The following is a 23,529-nucleotide window of genomic DNA, read 5'->3' on the forward strand; positions in this document are numbered from 1 at the left end:
GTTGACCTTCAAACAAACCTCATATGACAATAACCCAGACATCGGGACTGTGGTCACTGCATAACCTGTGCGTGGCTTACCATCCGGGGTGTAATACCTGGAACCAGTGACAAAAAGGTTCTTAGCATCTGGGATGGGAGCCTCTTTCACCAGACTGCTGCTTGCTGCTTCAAATTCCATCAAAGAAAGACAGTCTTGGCACAAACTTGGTTAGAATTAGAGCGGTTAGTATTGTTGGTTTGAAAATGTGTTATTCTCACCACTCTCATCCCCCCTTTTCTTCCCTCCTCATTACAAACTGGAGGAAGACATGTGGGGTTTAGAATGGTGCAGAATAAAACAGTGAAATAGCCTATGATACTTTTACCTTCTTATACACCTGTACACACACCTCCAGAAACTGGACCTGAAAAGATACTTATAAACAAAAGTTATTACTCTATCCTTCAAAGAATGGTAAACAATACAATATTCATGTACATTGGTAAATTGTCACTGACATTCCACAAAACCGATAATAACTAAACCCTCTGTAAATCTTACTTTCACGTTTTTTGTGTTTTTTTTTTTCCTAAAATACAACAGCCGCGACACGCAAGAGGGCTGTCACGGGAGGTTCAAACATCTTGTTACCACATACAAACAATGAGACAAAGAAAAACATTTAGATACAAATGTGGGGGAGATATTTCATAGTTCCCAAAAACAAAAAATGAAAAAATAAAAACGACCAGATGGAATGCTGCCTTCACTCTTTTAGCGATAGAAAAAGAATACAATTTGAAAGGCACGAGAGCATTTCAAAATCTTTGCATGGACCAGCCACACAAAGTTCAAAAACAGGCCTGTGTACTTTTAATCACACAAATGTATATTACGCATCCCTCAACTCACTCAACATTACAGACTTCCGAAGCCGCAGTCGCGCTACATCAACTCCAGAGGGATACCCAAAATAGTATCCTTGGACCACCTATGTCAATCTTTCTGGGGTTTAATGGCCTTTTCCTCAGAACTCAGATTTCATGTATTATGTAGCTGTCTGACTGGGGTGCATGGACGACCTATTGCCCATGACGATTCAAATCGCTTTTTTTTGGCGAACTCTGCGTCCAGAGAACCCTGCGCTTTATTTTCGGAGCGATTATGGTTTGCGCCTTTATCACCATAATCGACCCCCGCATTCCGATTATTCTACACGGCCTGAGCGGGGCTGTTAGCGTACTACTCCTCACGTTTATGCTAATACAATCACGAACTAGAATTCCGACTATTATACACGGCCCGACCAGTCTCACAATATACAGCCCTCTAAACGTGTTTGTCCGACAACTACAAAAACACCATGAAAATCCTCCGCTATTCAAAACAAAAACAAACTTATGGCTTCTATCTGTACCCAGATATTACAACAATAACATGGATGCCTCCTGTTTGCTCTCTACCCAAAACTGTATTACAGTATAAACCTTAATTTAATTTAAAAATAAAAATGATTTCGTCCTTCCAAACACAAGTCAAAAGACCCCAAGCCCCTCCCACCAACTTCCTGTTGCACACCTGAGTAGGAAGAGGGAGGGGGAGGGGAAGCCTCAAATAGCTTCATATTTTGTCTATCAAAACATTAGAAAAATCTATGGCTAACATCAACAGATAAAAACTCTTTGTCTTGGAGTGGGTGGAATAAGCCCCCATATTGCAAATGGGAGGGAATCCCCCTTGACTCACATATCCCCTAGGAAAACCACAAGTTTTGACTGAAATACCACACAACAGTGTAACAAAAGCCAAAAACTGAAACTCCTGCAAAAAGATGGCTGAAGGAGTTCTTTTCCCTTCCACGGCAGCCACAAACAAAATGGTGCCATTAACACATGAAATTTAGTTGTTGATCCCGCCAAAATCAAGATTTCTTCACTAGAAACATAAACTTCTTTAAAACAACTGGAATAAAAACCTAAATGATTCTACCGGAAATGGAATTCAGTACAAAACCAGAGATATTTCGCTCGATACTAAAATCAGCAGAAACAAGAAGGCAGTTGCAGCAATCGAAAATCGGTCCATGGCAAAATGGTGAATGAAACCAGGACTACAGAAAAATGGCCGACATTAACAAATGACAAGACAAACCAGGATTTCTTAAACACTACACTATTTGACTCTGAGAGGTAGAACTCCCCCCATGCTATTACCTAGAAACCTGATACCCCCACAGTGTGTAAACAGCTCCTATTGTGATGTCCCAACAATGCATGGGCACTTGAATATGCGACAGGCATTTCAACTTAAAACCAATATTCAATACAGAAAACGCAATAGTTTCCTTGAAAAGTATGTAAACAGTACAAAAATAGAATTCACAAAATGGTGCCTAAAAGCCAGATTGTAGCTTAAAGCACATGGCTTTGCACACACAAATGAATACACAATGGAGCAGCTCCAGGAGGAGCTCACAGGTCTTCAAAATGGCCACCGATGCACATGGTGACCACAACAAAGGCCAGGCCACAACAAAATGGCGCATTTTCCCGCCAAAACTGACCAAGATGGATAAACATTTCAAAGTTCACACACAAAGGAAAAGAAAATGGCCGACCGTAGTCACATGGTAGACAACAACAAGAGAACAAAAGGAAGTAGCAGACAAAAACCATTTTCCTGCCAAAACCAAAAATTTCTCCCCAAAAACTTACACATTTGAGATACTAAATGAACGCTTAGACAAACATTTAAAAGTGTTAAAGTTACAAAAAGCACAACTTCGGAACACATGCTATCCAACGAAACAACCAAGCCACATAACCCACAATTACACGGCTGAAACATACCCCCAAACACAGTTCACATCAGTTTTCACAGGAACCAAAACACTGAAAGATAGACAGTGAATGCTTGTATGTCTGTTCAGAACATTAGAGTTCCCTTCCCCCAGGGCGTAGCCCCTTTCAATACAAAAACAACAATGCCTGCCCCTTCACTAAACTCATCTTTACAAACAGGTTCAGCTACTTACAAAACTACTCCACACACACATTGCAGGCTGCAAATAATATCAATTCATACATTTCTATTTCAAACATCTGCATTATTACACAGCATCACACACACACACACACACAGGCACACAGACACACAGACACACACACACAGGCACACACCAGACATACGATCAAACTTCCAGCATTATTTCAAAAGACGAAAAATGTGTTCTTTTTGCGAAGCAGACCCTCCCCAGCACATCTTAATGATCCGATTCTGAAGGAGGTTCTGTTCACTCCTACGTTCTGGCTCGCCATGCTGTTTGAGAAATTTGGTTGTACGCAAAGCACACAGCCAAATCTCCTGTTTCTAATCATAATAGCAATTTCGTCTAATGATATAATACCAGTGCATCTCACCTTTTGATCGTATCCATCCTCTGGTGTGTGTGTGTGTGTGTGTGTGTGTGTCTCATGCTCACAAAAAATCACATCCTGCTCCTTCAGGTTCCAAAAGCTCACTGCCCGCCAGCCCCCCTTGGCTGTCTGCCTGAGCCACTTTATTAGCATATCAATAGGAGGTCCCAAAAGCTCGAGGGTTCCGCCTCCAACAGCCAAACACCTCTTACAAAGCTTGTGACCTCACAGGATGTAAGTGACCATATAAGAATTTAACAACACAGGAAAATGCAACAACCAATGAACAATGACTACAGGAGTCTTATGGGTGTGTCTGAGCAGAGACAGGGTGCCTGTATGTTTTTAGAAGCCACATGGCTTTCAAACATTAACCCTGTCTCCAACCAGAACCCAAAAGACTCCCTTATTTCCGTTGATAGAAATCCTTATTATACATTGTTCCAGAGAACAATGTATACCTGGATGATTCTACTGTCTTTGTGGACGAGAGATTATCGGCAGGTGTACACTCATTGGACCACAAATGTGTTGATCAGGCACACAGGGGCAACATGAGAGTACACTCGTTAAACCGACAATGTCTTTGCAGAGCGAACACATCCCCACCAGACGATCGTTCTGTGCATCGCACAGGGGCCCTTAGCTGGCGGACATGTCCCCACTCCACAAACATTTCTCTACATCCCCAAAGAGCTTTTCACTACCAAACGGATCTCAACCAAGGTTGGCCTGCCCCAGTCAGCTATTAGAGCGGGCTGTGGTTGATCAGACACTGGGAGACTCTTATGACAACACATTAATATAAAATTTTCCACAACAAGCTGTGTACATTCGCTTGTATGGGCAGCTGCACGTGACACATGTGGCTCCCTAGGCGCCAGAAAACATCAGAGATTTTACAATGCAGCACACAAGTCTGTGTGTATACAGCCTAAAATGAACCCTCATTCATCTCTGTATCTATAAACTTTGTATAGAAATGAATCTTAACATTTTACAACAGATGCCTTTCCTATTGCTTTCTTTTGCAGCAAAGCCTTGGCAGCCTTCATTTGTTGTGATCTTTTATAATAGATAACAAAACATTAAAAATAGCTAGAGAGTTCAGTGGGGGTTTGTTTTAAAGCCCATTAACACCATATGTGCTGGGTTGCACTGGGCAGCCTTGTCCAATGCAGCCCCAAAGCATAGAAAAGGCAGTGGTGCGCACTGAAAACAGTAGGACAGGCTATTTTTTAGCGCAGTAAGTTGCAATGCAGTGCAGCACATAGCGAGTTGCATCCTTACAATGCATCGGCACCTCTGCCTTCACACCAGCAGCTACAGTGTAACATGGCCACCGGTGGAAAAAGCCCGATCCTCCTGGATTAATGGTATGGATAGACTTAGGCCTCATGTACACTGCTGCTGGTAAACGGACATTCAGAAGCAGTTGGATGCTTTTTTCAGCTGCCCCTGAACTCATCCAATGTTATCTTATCAGTACATGTACACAGGTTCGTTTAATGTCGTTTTTAGGCAGTTGAGTTTAAAGGCCTTTTTTGGAAAGCAGAAAAATGAGTTCAGATGCTGAGTTTAGAGGCATTTCAAGTGCTAAACGCTTAATAATGCGGTAACTCGCGTTTAGCTACGTTTAGTTTACAGGCATTTTTCATTTTTGGCTATTTTGAAAAAAAAAAAATTTTTTTTAAACGCTGCTAAACGTGGCATGTAAGCGCGGTAAAACGGATGGTTTAAACGTGGGTTACTATCTGTCAAGTTAAATCGTTCAGGAGAGGTTGTAAAAACGTCCCGTTTACATTAAGCCTTATTCAATAAGGCCCTGCCTATGTACAAATGCTGCAAGGGTTTTCCCTGAAAAATATGGTCGGGATGGGCATCTGCTGTGTCGGGTGAAATAGAGATTTGATCACACTTGCCATTACTGGGGTTTTAGCTTATATAGGGTTGCCACCTGTCCGAGATTCACCCGGACAGTCCGGTTTTTACATCCTCTGCCCGGGTTTCTGACTGCCTGACACCCGGACACCAGGGCAGCCTGTGAATGAATACTGATATGTCCTGCTTGTTTGCAAACTGTATTCTCTGGGACCTCCTACCTGTCAAACGTTATCATTTTTGGATCATCTGTTGTAGTATATCACCAGCTGGTTGTTTTTCCTTTTTTTTTCTTTTTTATTTGTTCTCATTATTAATCACATTTACATAGGCCTATATGTGTGAGCTCTGTACTTGCTGTTGCGAGTGATTGATCCGGTTTTGTTTGTATTACCTGTCCATGTACGTTGAGATTACGTAATCACAAGGCCTCGTGCACACTGAACGTCTTTTGTGCTGCTCCTATGCATTTGGCGTTTTTTTTTTTTTTGCCTACAAATGCATGTTAGCCAATGTGTCAATACACACATAAGCGTTTAGAGGCAGAAAAGCTACACAGCTAGTGTGGCCAGAAACATCAGTGTTTTGGCAGAAAAAAAATGCTTCTAAACATGCTTAAGCGCTAGGCCCATTTAGCGATTGAGCATTAATTCATTTCAATTGCCAGAATAAATAATTTTTCTGGCCCATGAAATTAATTCATGCTCAAGCACTTGACGCTCCTAAATGCATTACACAAGTTTACAAGCGTCAAGGGTTTTTTTTGCCAAAACTCTGCTACTAGGAGGAGGAGTCTAGGAGTCTAGGAGTGTTAGCAAAACATCCAGTGTGCATGAGAGGCCTTAAAGCTTAACGGCCATTTTACTTGTTTAAAGAGGCAGACACTTGACACTGCAATCCTGAGCCCGCTTTTGCTTCTATGTGGTCTATGTCACTGTCTGCATGACATGGACATTTCCTTTTGGCTGTCCAGCAGAAGTGTCCTCTCAGTATCCAGAAGAGGAGTGACATCAGCATGAGGGGACAGTAGAGGACCAGTAGGCAATGAGCCATCTGTATCACTGGATTAGTGGTCCCCTGCACCCGCAAATTGTGGTGATGGGGGACCTGGACAGGATACTTTGGTGAGTATATCTGGCTTCAGCAGGTAAGGAAAAAAAACCCTTACAGTATTGATTAGAGGGGGTAAGAGTGGGGTCATATTTTGCCCAGAATGGGGTTTTGGGAATAAGTAAATAATTGAATGTCTGATGCACAGGTGCACCCTAAAACTAGAGTGGGGGGGGGGTGTTATACCCTGATAAATATGGTAATTAAAAAGTCGGATATAATACAATTATATATTACAAAAATGTATATGTTTTTAAAAAACCTGTCTATTTCGTTTTTCGGCAAAGTACATCCTGAATTTTCAGTTTTCGGTCCAGAATTTTCATTTCGGTGCACCACTATTCAGCCCTAGAAATTGCCCAAAAAAAAGACAGGCAGATGGCGAAGGTCTGTGACCAGCAGGCCTGGTGCAAGGATTTTTGACACCCTAGGCGAAACCTCATTTTGCCGCCCCCCCCCCCCCCTTGGCTTCGCCCCTTACTCCACCCCCTTTGCCTCGCCCCTTACTCCACCCCCTTTGCCTTGCCCATGTATACGGTGGAGGTGGCTCACTCACCTACCTGACCACTACACTGGCCTACCTGACCACTGCATTGACCTACCTGATTCCTACTAACTCTGGCTGGAAAGTCCTGTACATCTCCAGCCCTCAGTACAAGCCCACCCTGCTCACAGAACACCCCACCCCCAGTACAATGTACATCGGTGGATCCACTTTACCACTCCATGGCCTCCAGGCTCCATCGTCAGGCTTTCCCCTGCACCAGACACACAGAGCACTTCTTTGGGGTCTCACCACCCAGCCACTCCTTGGTATCCCCTGCTGGTCCACCAACAGCTGCTGTACTTCCACACTCCACCATCTGCACAGTGCACCGCCCCTCCCCATCTGCGATTCTCACACAACAAGTCGCACCAGACCAGAGGATTCCCGAGGCAGGGGGGGAGGGGCAATAGGCTGCTGCAGAGGAACACCGGCCCAAGGAGCTGCCCTGGGCCCCACAAATACATGCAGCCCTGGCTCGAACATCCCCTGCCGGCGCCCCCCCCCGACTGAAGTGCGCTCTAGGCCGGTGCCTACCTTGCCTATGGGTATCGCCAGCCCTGATCACCAGTATTGCCTGTGGTCTCCTTGCAACTATTCTTTTCCCATTACTGACTTATGATGCCTTGTTCTGCAGTGTTAGAGTGGAGGCAGCCATATTGGTAGAGGCAGGGTTTGCTTCCTCATCTCAGAGCCTGGAGTACTGTGAGCAAGTACAGGAGTCACCAAATCTCTAAAGACAGCAGTGCATTAGAATTCACACTGCAGATATACAGCTATGAGGCTGTAAGCACAGGAGTGCCAAGGCACACTCACATCCCAGGAAGTACAATGCTATTTTTCAGGAGAACAAAAGATCCATTTTTAGGATCCTGTTTAGGCACAATTACCATTTCTGCATTTCCCTATTACATAGCAGATCTTCATTTTTTTACTTTAGTTCTGCTTTAGAAAATTCTATTAAGTGCTCTAAGCTGTTCAACATTACCAAGGAAACATTTAATCCCTCTTAAAACTAGCTGATCTAATAATAATTTATTATTATTGAGAGGCCGTTTAGCCTTGCGCAATATACACAGACGGCCTGCGAGCGAGTGGCGAATATTTGTCTGTTTACAGCTGAGCGTGTACATAGAGCAGCCTCAGTGTCTTCAAATATTTACTGAAGGATCTTTCTCAGCACAGATTTGTGTTCCTGTTTACATTAATGTTTGTCACCCGTTCTGTAAGTGAAAGTGATTGACAAAAGAGAAGAGGATGACTGCAGGATTAGAAAGGTGAATGTTCATGTGATTAGCTCAGAGGCATCACATGGTATCTGTCAGGGGATTTGAGGGAAACCAGTGACAGTTGGTTGACTTTTACTGTCAGCAGAAGCCATGAGATCTGTCCCAAGGCATTGGGTTAACCTTAGGCCTTGTGCATATGGATTGGGAGAGGTTGAAAATATGCCCAGTATATTATAGCTGCCATACAAATGACTGGCTGTACAAAGCTGTACTCATGTAAATGGAAATGCTTTGGTGTATCAGTGTTTACCTGCACATGTGTGTACAACGTATTTCCCAAAATGTAAAACTTCTACATTCACAGAGGCATCAGCATTGACATAAGTGTGGCCAAGTGCAGCCATTCACAGTTCATGTGCATTATTAGACTGCAGGGTTAGGCTAAAGAAGAATTTCAGGTATGGATATTTTATACATGGTTACCTTGGTCCAGATTCTATATATGTACCATGCCTGACCAATGTCCCTGGAAGCTGGAAACCACCCAAATAGACAACACCACTCCAGTGATCTCCACTTGTTTCCGGATTCCATGCTGAGAGGCTGCCTTGGTGCATTGTGAACACCGGAGATTGGCTGCTTGGCACTGGCGTGTAGACTGAAGGGAGGCCAGGTGATGGGCACTCCCGAGGGAAGGAACAACACACATAGTGGTTGGAGTTGCAGGAATTGTATTGTCAAGAATGTTCCAACATACAGAAACAGTTTGTGCAGCGATTTAGAACAGGCGGCAACACTCGCAGATGAATATACAGTACTTGCTTGGAGCGAAGCTCGAAGACTGGCACAGGAGGTGGCTGGTAGGCAGTAAGCAGCGAAGGACTAGTAGTATGAAAACTTCCCCACAGCAGCAATAGTAAACAGTCCCTATCCTGTCCTTCCTTCTCTGGAACCTCCTCTGTCCAGCAGGTTCCTGTCCCTGACCTAGCCACATGCAGAATGCATGTTAACTGCAGTGAGCCAGTGCCTTTTATAGACACTCCCCTCACTAAAGATGGCCACGGGAGTCATGCGGGCTAGTAGCGAGCAGCATCCAATCAGACAGCCACTCACTCAATGACACATCTGGAGGCCTAGAGAAATGTACATTCCTCCTGCCCTCCCCTCTCCCTTCCATGTGGTTGCAACAACGCAACCTGTGTAGTGAGGTCAACCTACAGGTGCCATTCAGAGAATGTTTTGAAACCCCTGAATGAATGCAAAGCGTTCTCTGATTGGACAAGGTGAAGAGGTTTTTACATCACACTTTCCACCTTGTCCAATCAGAGAACGCTTTGCAGTCATTCAGATAATGCAAAGTATTCTGTGTATTGCGCCCAGTGCCAAGCGGCTGACCTCCTGTGTTCAGAATGCATCAGGGCAGCGGCTCAGCATGGGATGCAGAAACAAGTGAAAGATCACTGGAGTAGCGGTGTCTTTTTAAATACTGTAAGTATAATCAAATTTGATTATATAATGAATTGTATCATCAAATAATTTAAATAATAATAATTGTATAATCAAATTAATTATTATAATCAGATCTGACTTTATTTTTATCAATCTGTGGTTATCTAAAAAAATTCTACACATTGAGTCTTTAAAATGTCAAAACAGCATATAGTTTGCATTCCGGAACCTACATAAGCACCCTGGGCCACACCGGGGGCCTGGATATGACCCGGCAGCTTAGCCCACTAAAGTTGGGCCTGGGCAGGTTAATCAACAATGTCACCCGACAAATCGGCAGACTTGGAAACAAAAAAGAAAACTTGTCCGTTTCCTCCAGAAACCTTTTCACAGTTTGAGAGAGACAAAATGAAATATTTAATGGTCATTCAGTGAAAGTAATTGGGTAAATATACTTCTGCCAAGTGTCTGCAAATTTACACAGCGTGAAGGAAATTATTTGGTAGGCAATTAACATTCCCAGCTTCCTGCAATATTTTGTAGCTGCTCCATTCTTGGTTCTCATTGAGCAATCTCAAGAGCATCGTAATGCACACCAAGAATTTCACCGCAGGGCGGTCAGAAAGCCCCAAGACTGCCATTCGGTGGTTGTAGACTAACTTTACGACGTTACCTTTTACAGCCCTTGTCTAGGCCAAGACATAAACAACTGATACATTCTTTAAGCTGGGCAGCAAAATGTTATATGGCTTAAAGGTGTCTATTTGCTTAGATAGATGAGTTCTTTTGTCTGCATATTCTTGCTTCTAAACATTGAATTCATATGCCTAAACATGACATCGGGATACAATTGTCATCCTTACCTTTTGATATGTTTTTTTTGGTGTCCCGCTGTGCAGATTCACCATCTCTCTATTTGTCCTGGTCACCAATATCACCGGGACCGAATGTGATGGGAATATATAATCTTACTTTTGTCGTTGGAACAGGAAGAAAAGGGAAATCCTTCAATGGGGACACCGGGTCTGGTCTCAACCTTCTAAAGGGCTTGTTCACACTATGTGCAGTGACCTGCATTTCACTGCACTAGATCACTGCTAGGGCACATAGAAAGCTGTTGATTTCTATGTGCTCTGTTAACAGCACTACACTAGTGTGAGGTGCAGCGCATTGCAGTCCAGAAAAATGAGGCATGTCTGCATTCTTCCGCACAGCACAGCAGCGCGCTGCACCATGCTATGTGACACTTCAAATAAAGTTAAAAAAAGAAAGGAAAAAACACAAGCAGCACGATGTACTGGAATGCACATTGTATTGCTCTCTGCCAGAGATAACTATAAATTTGGATTAAAAATATTGCCTTGAAAAAGTATTCACACTCCTTGACATTTTCTACATTTTGTCATTTTATAACCAAAAATGTAAATGTATTTTATTGGGATTTTATGTGATAGACCAACACAAAGTGGCACATAATTGTGCAGTTGAAGGAAAATGATAAATGGTTTTTAATTTTTTACAAATAAATATGTGAAAAGTGTGGCATGCATTTGTATTCAGCCCCCCTGAGTCAATACTTTGTAGAACCACCTTTCACTGCAATTACAGCTGCAAGGTTTTTGGGGATGTCTCTACCAGCTTTGCACATCTAGAGAGTGACATTTTTGCCCATTCTTCTTTGCAAAATAGCTCAAGCTCTGTCAAATTGGATGGAGAGCGTCTGGAAACAGCAATTTTCAAGTCTTGCCACAGATTCCCAATTGGATTTAGGTCTGGACTTTGACTGGGTCATTCTAACACATGAATATTTGATCTAAACCATTCCATTGTAGCTCTGACTGTATGTTTATTGTCGTTTTTCTACTGGAAAGTAAACCTCCGCCCCAGTCTCAAGTCTTTTGCAGACTCTAATGCCCTGTACACACGATAGGATTTTCCGATGGAAAATGTATGATAGGACCTTGTCGGAAATTCCGACTGTGTGTAGGCTCCATCACACATTTTCCATAGGAATTTACGACACACAAAGTTTGAGAGCTTGCTATAAAATTTTCCGATAACAAAATCCGTTGTCGGAAATTCTGATCGTGTGTACACAAATCCAACGCACAAAGTGTCACGCATGCTCAGAGATGAAAGCTATTGGCTACTGCCCCGTTTATAGTCCCGGCATACGTGTTTTACATCACCCCGTTCAGAACGATCGGATTTTCCGACAACTTTGCGTGACCATGTGTATGCAAGACAAGTTTGAGCCAAAAATCCTAGGGTTTTGTTGTCAGAATGTCCGATCAATGTCCGACCGTGTGTACGGGGCATTACAGGTTATCTTCTAAGATTGCCCTGTATTTGGCTCCAACCATCTTCCTGTCAACTCTGACCATCTTCCCTGTCCCTGCTGAAGAAAAACATCCCCACAAGATGATTCTGCCACCACCATGTTTCACGGTGTGTTCAGGGTGATATGCAGTGTTAGTTTTCCGCCATACATAGCTTTTTGCTTTTAGGCCAAAAAGTTCAATTTTGGTCTTATCTGACCAGAGAACCTTCTTCCACGTGTTTGCTGTGTTCCCCACATATCTTTTCGCAAACTGCAAAGGGGACTTCTTATGGCTTTCATGGCTTTCTTTCAACAATGGCTTTCTTCTTGCCACTCTACCATAAAGGCCAGATTTGTGGAGTGCATGACTAATAGTTGTCCTGTGGACAGATTCTCCAACCTAAGCTGTGGATCTCTGTAGCTCCTCCAGAGATATCATAGGCCTCTTGGCTGCTTCTTTGATTAATGCCTGGCCTGTAATTTTAGGTGGATGGCCAAGTCTTGGTAGGTTTGCACGTGTGCCATACTCTTTCCATTTTCGGATGATGGATTGAACAGTGCTCCGTGAGATGTTCAAAGCTTGGGATATTTTTTTATAACCTAACCCTACTTTAAACTTCTCCACAAATTTATCTTTGACCTGTCTGGTGTGTTCCTTGGCCTTTATGATGCTGTTTGTTCACTAAGGTTCTCTAACAAACCTCTGAGGACTTCACAGAACAGCTGTATTTATACTGAGAATAAATTACACATGTGGACTCTATTTACTAATTAGGTGACTTCTAAAGACAATTGGTTCCACTAGATTTTAGTTAGGGTGTCAGAGTAAAGGGGGCTGAATACAAATGCACACCACACTTTTCAGATATTTATTTGTAAATCATTAATTAATTAATCATTTGTAAATATTAATCATCACAACTCGTTAAACAAATATATTTAGGTTGCAAATCTGCTACACGGCCCTGCATGCATGCATTGAAGTAAACTACATAAGGCTTGTTGTACACGGCTTGTTTGAGGCTTCTAATGTAATTTGAGGCCTTATTTCTGCACCCAGAAGAGACCGCTGCAGTGCACAGCCACCTATAGTAATGAATACTCATTAGATGATTTGGTTGTCTTTGCTGTGACATATCCCTAACATTCATGCGTCTATATATTCTTTTTCCATGAAACCAATGTAGCTTTATTAATGCAAAATATATCAAAACAATAACATAAAAGGGTTCTGGAATAAAACAATAAGAAATATAGTTACAAAGACCCAAAATGTATTCCAGCGCCATCACCTACTTGAGCCTTGGTTAACACTGATACTATGCAGGAAACATACAAGATCCACTACATTTCCCCGCATTGCATAGCAATCACATGGCGTCCATGCGATCTGCTGCAGGTGTCAATTTTAACTTTATGGCACCCTGAAATGGATCGCAAAATGCAGTGCGATTGCCAGAATTGCATCGTATGGGTGTGAACACCTATGCAATGTGTTTCAGGTGCGGAAAAAAAAGGTTCCTGCGCCATTTTGGTGCGATGCGATGTGAGCCATTCAAAATGTATGGCTCAGATCACACCACACAGACATCGTATGTGATGTGCACAGGAATGCGGCGCGATTCCTGTGCGAATCAAATGTGGTGTTCCACATGCACTAGTGTGAACCCAGACTTATTGGCAAACTATAGGTAAACCACTATAATTATAATCTTTTCCTCCTCCAGGGGTTTTGATGGCTTGCTCCGCTCAACACATTTCCTGGATATACACTATTCCTCTACTTCAGGAGCTAGAGGGTCAATTTGCTGTAAAACAATCAGAATCAATGTGTTTGAGTCCGTATACAGTGGGGAAAATAATTTGGTGGATCCCCTGCAGATTCTGTAATCTTGGCCACTTACAAAGAAATGACGGGTCTATAATTGTTATCATAGATGTATTTTAAATGATAGAGACAGAATATCAACCAAAAACCCAGAAAAAAAATATGATACAAAATGTTATAAATTGAGTTGCAGTTCAGTGAGTAAAATCAGTATTTGATGCCCTACCAACCAACAATAATTCTCTCACAGATTGGCTACAGTATGTGCTCATGTGGTACACAGATTAGTCCTGTCAAATTAAGAAGGTGTCCTAACGACAACTCGTTATGTGTATACAAGAAACCTGTCCACAGAATCTCTTTCTTCCATTCAAACCTCACTATTGTGGGGAAAACCAAGAAGCTGTCAAAGGACATCAAGGACAAGATTGTAGATCTGCACAAGACTACAAGACCATAAGCAAGAAGCTTGGTGAAAAGAGCGATTATTCGCAAATTAAGGAAATACAAAATAGCCATCAATCGCCCTCGGCCTGCAGCTCCATGCAAGATTTCACTTCATAGGGTAAGGATGATCATGAGAAAAGTGAGGGCAGTTGGGACCACAGTAACCAAACAAAGCATTGGTAACACAATACGCCGCCATGGATTGAAATCCTGCAGCACCCGCAAGGTCCCCCTCCTCAAGGCGGCACATGTACAGGCCCGTCTGAAGTTTGCCAATGAACATCTAAAAAAAATCAGAGAAGGATTGCGGGAAAGTGCTGTGGTCAGATGAGCTCTTTGGAATTAACTTGACTCACTGTGTTTGGACAAAGAAAAAATACTATGATCCTAAGAACACCATACCTACAGTTTGGGGCTATTTCTCTGCTAAGAGTACAGACCGACTTTGCTGCATTGAGGGGCCAATGGATGGGGCCATGTACAGGCATATGGATACTTAATTTACGTACACTCGCGAGTACGGACATACCCACGAGAGTATGTAAAGTGGCTCGCAAGCTAAAGCTGCAGCTGAGTAATCCGTGCACGGATACTTGGAAACACGCTCTACTAACTGTGAGTCGGCTATATGCCAAGATAACACTATCTACAAGCTGTCACAGTTACTCTCGTGGAATTTTTGTGCACAGGAAGACTATACAGTATAGCTATCAGCCGGGAGGAATGAAGTTGAGGGGTGTTACTACCCCTGCCTGAGAAATTTATTTCCACTGGTCTGGTCGGCTGTTACAGCTTAGGATCTGTGCCATTCTCTCGTGTTGAACTGTACAGTACTATAAACTTCACTCCCAGACACCCCCACTACAGCCCCTGACACCCCCACTACTGCCCCTGACACCCCAGAAGTGAAAAAAGGTATTGCTTCACTTTAAGTACATTTTCGTTTTACATACATGCTCTGGTCCCATTGTGTACTTAAAAGGGGGGTATGCCTGTATTGTAAAATCTTGGATGAGAACCTTCCTCCCTCAGTCAGAACACTGAAGATGGATCGTGAATGGGTCTTCCAGCATGACAATGACTTAAAACATGCCACCAAGGCAATAAAGGAGTGGATCAAGAAGAAGCACATTAAGGTCATGGAGTGGCCTAGCCAGACCTTAATCCTATAGAAAATGTATGGAGTGGGCTGATACTTTGAGTTGCCAAGCCACAACCAAGAAACCTTAAAGATTTAAAGAAGATCTGTAAAGAAGAGTGGACCAAAATCCAACAAGGGTTTCTCCACCAAGTACTAAGTCATGTTTTGTTTGGGGATCAAATACAGTACTTATTTTACTCACTGAACTGCAACTTAAAGCGGCGGGCCATCCTAAAAAAAAAAATACATAAAAATGTTCCTAAAAATCTAAAAAAAATATTTGTTTTTTTACTTACCAGAAATGGCTGTTGTTAGGCAGATCGTTCTAATCTGCCACTTCCTACACCGCTCTGATCTTCAGTCTCCTCCTCCTCGCGTTGTCTTCTGGGGAATGGGGCGCGCTGTGTTCTGGAAACTCTGTGTGTCCCAGAACACAGCTGGCCATTCACAAAGCGCTGCGCGACTCACGCATGCGCAGTAGGAAATGGGCAGTGAAGCCGCAAGGCTCCACTGCCTGTTTCCCTTAGTTCGAATGGCAGCGCCGGGACCCGAGAGCTGAGGGACGGGTCGGCCTCGGGACCCTGGACAGGTAAGAGTGCTTATTAAAAGTCAGCAGCTACAGTGTTTGTTTGTTTGTTTTTTTTTCAGCTGGCCCTCCGCTTTAATAAATAACATTTCTATAATGTGTTTTTTTTTCTGGATTTTTGGTTGATATTCTGTCTCTATCGTTTAAAATACACCTGTGATAAAAATTATAGACCCTTCATTTCTTTGTAAGTGGGCAAACTTACAAAATCAGCAGGGGATCAAATCTTTTATTTTCCTCACTGTATGTGTATTTATGTATTATTTGGTATACATTTGCTGCATGTCCCCTGAGAAAATCACTCACCTAAAACGGATGGAGAATAGTAAGGAATGACTGTACGCGGGTATGTGCCATGTTTGTATAAACTCCTTTTTTCACTCGTGTGTGTGTGTGGGCATCGCATATACTCATCTACAGCCATTTAGTACTATGGGTGGCTGTGTGCTGCAGCTGTCTCTCCTGGCTGTGGAAGTACGCCTGCAGTTTATATTGGAAGTCTCAAACTGCCCATGTGGTACAAGGCCTAATCCCTTTAAATGAGTCTCAACACAAAGAAATCTTTGTGAACATGTAGTAGCTGGTATGTATGGGCATAATCTGCCTCAGTCCTGAACAGTATAATGATACACAGAACAACGATGCCCAAGGGACTTTGAGAGACACAATGAAATTGATAAAAGATTGTTACAGTGTATCATTGATGAGATGTTCATTATTTTAGATTTGAATCTTTTTTAGCTACAGTGAAATCTTGGTTTGAAAGCGTTTTGCAAGACAAGCACATTTTTTAAATAAACGTTGACTTAATATACAAGCGATGTCTTAATATACAAGTAGCGTCATGTCACAACTGAATATAAAAGAGAAGAGAGGCGCCTCTAAGTTTAGCAATATGATTACATTTAATGAAGGTACAACATTTAGCAACATACACAAGAAGGGAATGTGGAACTTTAAATGAGGCAATTGACTTGTGGAGGTAGAGTATTTAGTAAACATTTTTGATTTGTAACAATAGTAAAAAAAATTTTAATATATATACACATGCACAATGGCATAAACATAATGGATACATATACATTAGCTTGGCAGCACATAAGAGGTAGTAAATGTTTATAAATATAATACAAGGTGTTTCATATTAGCAGGCATTAGTAAAGCATATGCAAAAGAGCTGCTATAAGATAGGTACACATACACATTGATAATTACATAGTACTCAATGAATTTTAGATGTATAAAAAATATATATGGGCCAGTGAATATGTAATGAGCCAGACTTGTCTGAGCACCCCATGGAAACTCAACGCGTTTCATGGCTATATGCCATTCATCAGGAGTTGGGTACAGAAGTAAACTGTAAATATAAATAAATATGTAGTATTAGTAATTATGTTTTACCCCTTTAAAGGGAGAAAAGACCTCATGGGGAGAAAGATTTATACTGACATGTTGGCTAAAGCACTGTGCTTGGCTAGCATCGAGGAGGATGGGACCCTAAATGGTTGTCTGTTCCGGAGCTGAGGTAAGGGACCCCACCCCAGCCAAGAAAACCTACACTTAGCATGCCTGATTGCTGCAACACATTCCACATGTGTGGGGATGATTGCAAGTATGGTGTTCTGAAAAAAAAATGTATAAAAATGAGAAAAATATGTGTAAAAACAGTGAAAAAATTTGAAAAGTGAAAAAACATGAGTGTTTGTATGAGTGTTGTGTATGTATAAAAATACACACATACACCATAGTGAGTGGGTATGTTGCGTGAGTCAAAAACAAAAAAGGGGGAAAGGGCTGAAAAAAAGAGAAAATGTGCATAACTTACGTGTGTCTGTATCCAGTGAATGGGCTGTGTGTGTGTTACCTCCCTGGTGTTAAACACACAGTGAAATGGTAGGCTATCAAGCTCACCTGCTTAAGTAATCGAAGTGTTGGGCGGGTCCCTGACCAACGTCATGCACACCATCGAATAAGAGTAGGAGTTGGCAGTGAAATTCACCAGCGGCACAAGCACCAAAGTGGAGCCAATTCCTATCGGGAAAACCACTCGTCTGTATGCTGTTCCGACGGACCAAAAACGACGCATGCTCTAAAGCAAGTATGAGATGGAAACTATTGGCTACTGGCTATTTAACTTCCTTTTTCTAGCCCCGTCGTAAGTGTTGTACGTCACTGCGTTCTGGACGGTCAGACTTTGGGTTCACCGTGTGTAGGCAAGACCGCTTGAATGGAATTCCGTCGGAGAAACCTTCGGAGTTTATTCCGACAGCAAAACTGGTCGTGTGTACGCAGCATTAGAGGCGCCTCTCTTCTCTTTTATTCTCTGTAGCTCCTGCTGGATTTTGCTTCTAATCCCCTTGCGGAGGCTTCCATTTGTGGATGGACATTATATGGTTACACAACCTATCACATTGCTGTAATCTTTTTATATGGAGTATAAACTGAAGGACTTATGAATAAATGGTTGTGGAACAAATCATTTGAGTTTCCATTATTTCTTATGGGGAAATTCGCTTTGATATACAAGTGCTTTGGATTACAAGCATGTTTCTGGAACGAATTATGCTCGCAATCCAAGGTTTTACTGTATGTATCTTTAATAATATGTAACAATCGTTTATCAATTTCAATGTGTCCCTCAAAATCCCTTGGGCATCGTTGTTCTGTAAATATTTGAACCACTTTGGGTTGCTGTAGCACATTTGCCCTGTGTAGGTACATATACAGTATATGGACTGGAGCAAGCAGCACTAGGTGTTAACAGGCCCACAGAGCCTTGACCCAGAGCAGGGATATTTGTTCTGTGTTCAGATTTCAGGCTGGCCGAGGAATGTTTCTTCTCACAAGAACAATGTTTAATCGTAGTGACTTTATATGCAAGGATTTTGTTGTATTGTAACTTCTTTGTGTACTTTTACAGGGTGCTGAATGTAAGATTTCACATGCAATTTCTTCCTTTTTAGGCTTTTTTACAACCCTACTTCGGGTTTGTAGCTGTGCCTTGTAATGCAGTGTGCCTGGCAATGCAGTCATGTTTGTACATACCATAGGGCACCAGTCCAAAGGCCATGGGGCATTTGTGTGTCTTTTTTTTTTTTTTTTCCAGACAGGTTAGGCAAGCTTTTATTTAACAGTAATGAATTCATCCTGAATACTGTCTGCCAGCATTTGTAATATTTGAACTGCCACTTGCCTGTGACACAGCACAGAAAGTAAAATATGTTTGAGGTGGATTGAGGTAAGTTATAATGAGTACATTTCCTTGTCATGAGAGTTTGGCTCTTCATCAAGTTGTATCTTTTTAAATACCTGTACATTTTTTTTTTCCTTTTTGCTTAGTGTAAAAAAGTGTGTTCATAGCTGCACCCACCAAACATCCAAATACTAGATGTTGCAACCAATAAAACATAATAATAAGTGTGCATCAGCAAAAAATCCACAGTAAAATACAAGGGAAAAAATATATATATTCAAAGTCTAATGATGTGAAAATCTTCAGCGTGCTTTAAGAAAGAACTAAGAAAGTTAATTGAAATAGAGCATTCAGCCATTCACCTGCATGCTTAAAAAGACAACCAAACATCTTGTGCCCTTCACCACAGGTAACAATGGCCTCTTACCAGATAAAATTGATCCCTATGACCGAGATCAAGCAAGCATGTTGGTAACCAGCCTACAGATATCTGACAATAAGCATAGCAAACCACCCAACTTTAAACCTTGTTCACTCCATAAGTCAGCATGTCAGGCCGGACTGCATCCACATTCATAAAAAGGAAAATAGGCCGCACACAGTGTAAAACTGCTATGTTAATGTTTATTAAAAAGTAACAGGTACTTACAGAGGTAGATCAAAAAGCATGTAACAGTTCATCACCAGCATCACTCGGCAGGCGTGATGATGTCACTGGTCAAAAACCTGGCCAATGTATTTCGCCGTCAAACAGCGTTGTCAGGGGAACAGAATGATGATCTATTGGGTGAGTGTGACAGGTTTAAAGTTGGTGGTTTGCTATGATTATTGCTGGGTATCTGGAGGCTTGTTACCAACATACTTGATCTCTGTCATAGGGATCCGTTTTATCTGGTAAGAAACCATTGTTTCCTCTGGTGGAGGGCAAAGGGGTTTTGCCATATTTTCAAGATATATTCACTCAATTGGTGAATAGCTAAATGCTCTAATTTACAATGTTCTTCATTTTTTCTTCAACACGCTGAAGATTTTCACATCATTGGACTTTGATATATACAGTGTGTGTGTGTGTGTGTGTGTATGTGTATGTATGTATGTATGTGTATTATATATATATATATATATAGTTTTTTTCACTTATATTTTACTGTGGACTTTGGTTGTTCTAAGTTGTATCTTTTGTATTGCATAAATGCCAGCTGTCCTGGATCCCTTTGGGACGGTCCAATGTCTAGGTGTTTTGTCCTGATGATTCTATGTCCTGGACGACTGCATCTCAAGATCACAGTATCACTTTTATTTGAGTTACTGAATATGTACAGTAACTCAAAAAAGGGTTTTTACCGAAGGGATCATGGCTGCAAGTGGCATCCCACATAATTAGAGATGGGGCATTCCTAAAAATGGGAGCTGGGTAGGACTATCCTGAGGGTTGTTAAGTGTGGACCATGGGCAGGATTGACAGTGTCTTGGGAACTGAGATGAATATGTAAAAAATAACAATAACACTCCCCATTACCTTTAAGTGTACAGTGTGATTAGTGATTATATGAATAAAGCGTACTCTCACAATTGCTCTTTTCTATCATTTCAGATATTTATATAAAGTAAAAAGTGCTTGTTGGTCAAATGTTGCGACCATTCTTCTTGTTAATTGCATTCTCACGATAAAATGTAATTTTTTTTTTTAAAAGTACAAAAGTGCAGCCTAAATTGAAACCATGCCCTCCTATCCTTTTCAGCCAAGTTGGGTGTTGAACTAGCACTGATAAAGCAAATCCATTATTTTTAGGGTTGTGGTTAGGATTAGGTAGGTTTTAGTTAAGTTAACATTTAGATTTAAGGTCATATTTAATATAATAATTCGGGATGGGATTAGGGTGTTAAGTATTATGGTCAGGATTAGAATAAAGGTTAATTTTAGAAGGGGGGGGTTAAATGTCAAAGATTTAATACAGGGGGTTAGGTTAAGCTTTACATTTGAGGTAAGGGATAAAATGAGTGTTAGGGTCAGTCTAAGGATTAAATCAAGTCCCAACTTTTTGGCATTAAAACCCTTTATGCCAAATTTTGCCAAGCTTCTCTTTTACAAAGGACGTTAGTAAAGGTTTCAGAAGCACGCTAAAGAGTCATACATGGAAATTAAGCAGTATAATGTTAGACCATTGTGATAAAATACATTATCTCAATTACAACAGTTGGTGTTTTATTAGGTGAGGGAGTATGCATGGTTGGGGTTGGGAAAGGGAGGAACAACCTTTAGAGCCTCAGAGGTGGATTTCTTTGTCGATGGCTGGAGTTTATTTTTGTAGAGGCTGAAAGAAAAGAAGGTGCATTAAAGAGTAAGTTGGTATGGGGAGGTGTGTACTGTAGTTGGGGAGAGCTAATTGGGAATAATGGGTGTGGAGGTGCCGCAAGGTATCTCAGCATTGAATTCTACCATACTGAGAAAATGTATTTCCCGAAGTCTGTTTCCCAAAACTATGGAACGCAGGACCAGATGTCCTCGTTCTCACTGCCACAGCCTGTCCAGGGATGGTCAGTGTTCTACAGCCTCTGGGACAGCTGTTCAGCCATGAGCATCCTGTGCCCAGGATGCTCGCCATTCATAATGGCCAGACTCGGGGCATGTGCGTCATTTTAGAGCACCCCCAGAAAGTCACAGGCTATACACACTGCCCAGTACTGGACAGGTTGCAGCAGTGTGGTTGATATTTCGATGACTACTTGGAAGAAGAAGAAGGGTGATGTAAATTTAGCTTTTTTATAGGTAAAATTACCTTTTTCAAATGCGAATTAATTTTAGAGTATTGATCCAGTCCTTCACTGGAGTCATCACTTGCAGTCCTACTAAAAGTTTAAAATTTTAAAGTATCAGCTGACCCAGCAGATGAATAGCCATGATTATCGGCTTACCACTTGCCTCATCCTGATGCCCCTGTCTGCTCCATACAGGCTGGCACATTAGTCCTGCTTTCTCATTACTTCCACAAAGCTTGCTGCCCGGTGTTTTACCTAACACCTGACATATGCTGAGGCCTACTTGTGAGTTTCTTGTGCAAAAACAAAAGTTGATTCTTTATTCTTGTATAGTGTAAGAGCATTGAAAATCTTCATAGCTGTACATGTTACCAGATCCTGTGATTTTGCACAGTGAAGGAATGTGTGTTGTAATGTCTCTTGCTAGGAACTGAGCTGTTACAATCCATTCATTAGTGTCTGTTTGATGGTGATTTTGCAAATAGCTAACAGGCTTGAGGTTTCCCTTATTGTAATTCTTGGACCGTATTGAGTGTGATGAATCATTTCAAGAAACGACTTTGTGGTCTTTACATAAGGATACAGCTTAATGTAAGTTCCGGTGGTCGGTTTAACGGTAAAGGAAAGAAAAAAAATCTTGAGATGTGTACAGAATGCACAGCCCACTTATGCTGCCTCGTGTTTACATCCAAGCATTGCTGTAGTGCTCCAGTCTACCCCAATGTTTTGGTGTTAGGCCTCATGAACAGGTCTGTTTTGGCCCGTGAGCACCAATTTGGAAAACTGAAGCGTACAAAGTCTGGTGCAGCTCTGCATAGAAACCAATCAGCTTCCAGGTTTCATTGTCAAAGCTTAGTTGAACAAGCTGAAGTTAGAAGCTGATTGGTTACCATGCACAGCTGCACCAGATTCTGTATGTTCCAGTTTTAGTAAATCAACCCCAAAGAGTGATACTTGCACAATGTCTGTGTCTTACTGATCCTCTCATTTAGTCCCAACTTGTCTGATTGACTCTCTAGTTTTAAATGATGTGAAATACCCACAATGTTCTGAGCAGTCAATGACTGTGTTCTGTTAATTTATATCAAGTGTGAATTTTTAGGAAAGGGTCCTTTTAAACTTCTTTTTTCTGTTCCTTCCTCAGGATAATCCGGGCCTTTGTGCGCACTATGAAATATTTTTTTGGGTTGCGCTTCGAGGTGAAAGGATTGGAAAACTTTCAGGTTGACGGCCCTTGTGTCATTATCTCCAACCACCAGAGTATCCTGGATATGATTGGTAAGGATGACTATAGATAGCTAGATATCTCACTGAGGCAGGTAGACAGTGAAATGTCTGTTCGTCCAGCCACAGGCTCTAATAGGCTTCAAATAGGATGGGCTCAGGTCGCAGAGAATGTGCTCCGATCCCACCCAGGTGTGTTCCCTTTTCCGTATAGAAAAGTCAGTGATTGGTGGCTGTTCAAGACTCCAACATGGAAGACATTTCCCATGTGTGATAACGGTCCCATGTAAGGACTGATCTCTTCTGATCTCTGCATGGGTTCCTAGTCACAAGCATAGCTCTCAATTGTCCCTGATTTTGAGGGACTGTCCATGGTTTGGAACAAAGTCCCTCTTTCCTCCTCATTTGTCCCTCAT

At 41.8% G+C, this 23,529-nt stretch overlaps 1 protein-coding gene across 1 annotated transcript in view; it reads left to right on the forward strand.

The window, feature by feature from the left end:
- AGPAT2 (1-acylglycerol-3-phosphate O-acyltransferase 2) overlaps window positions 1-23,529 on the forward strand; it is a 91,389-nt gene that overhangs the window by 39,087 nt on the left and 28,773 nt on the right. The window contains exon 2 of the mRNA XM_073599613.1: window positions 23,034-23,167. Within this exon, the coding sequence (XP_073455714.1) occupies window positions 23,034-23,167 (134 nt within the window). The remainder of the gene's footprint in view (window positions 1-23,033; window positions 23,168-23,529) is intronic.

Source organism: Aquarana catesbeiana, linkage group LG09 (assembly GCF_042186555.1).
Source record: "Aquarana catesbeiana isolate 2022-GZ linkage group LG09, ASM4218655v1, whole genome shotgun sequence".
NCBI lineage: Eukaryota > Metazoa > Chordata > Amphibia > Anura > Ranidae > Aquarana > Aquarana catesbeiana.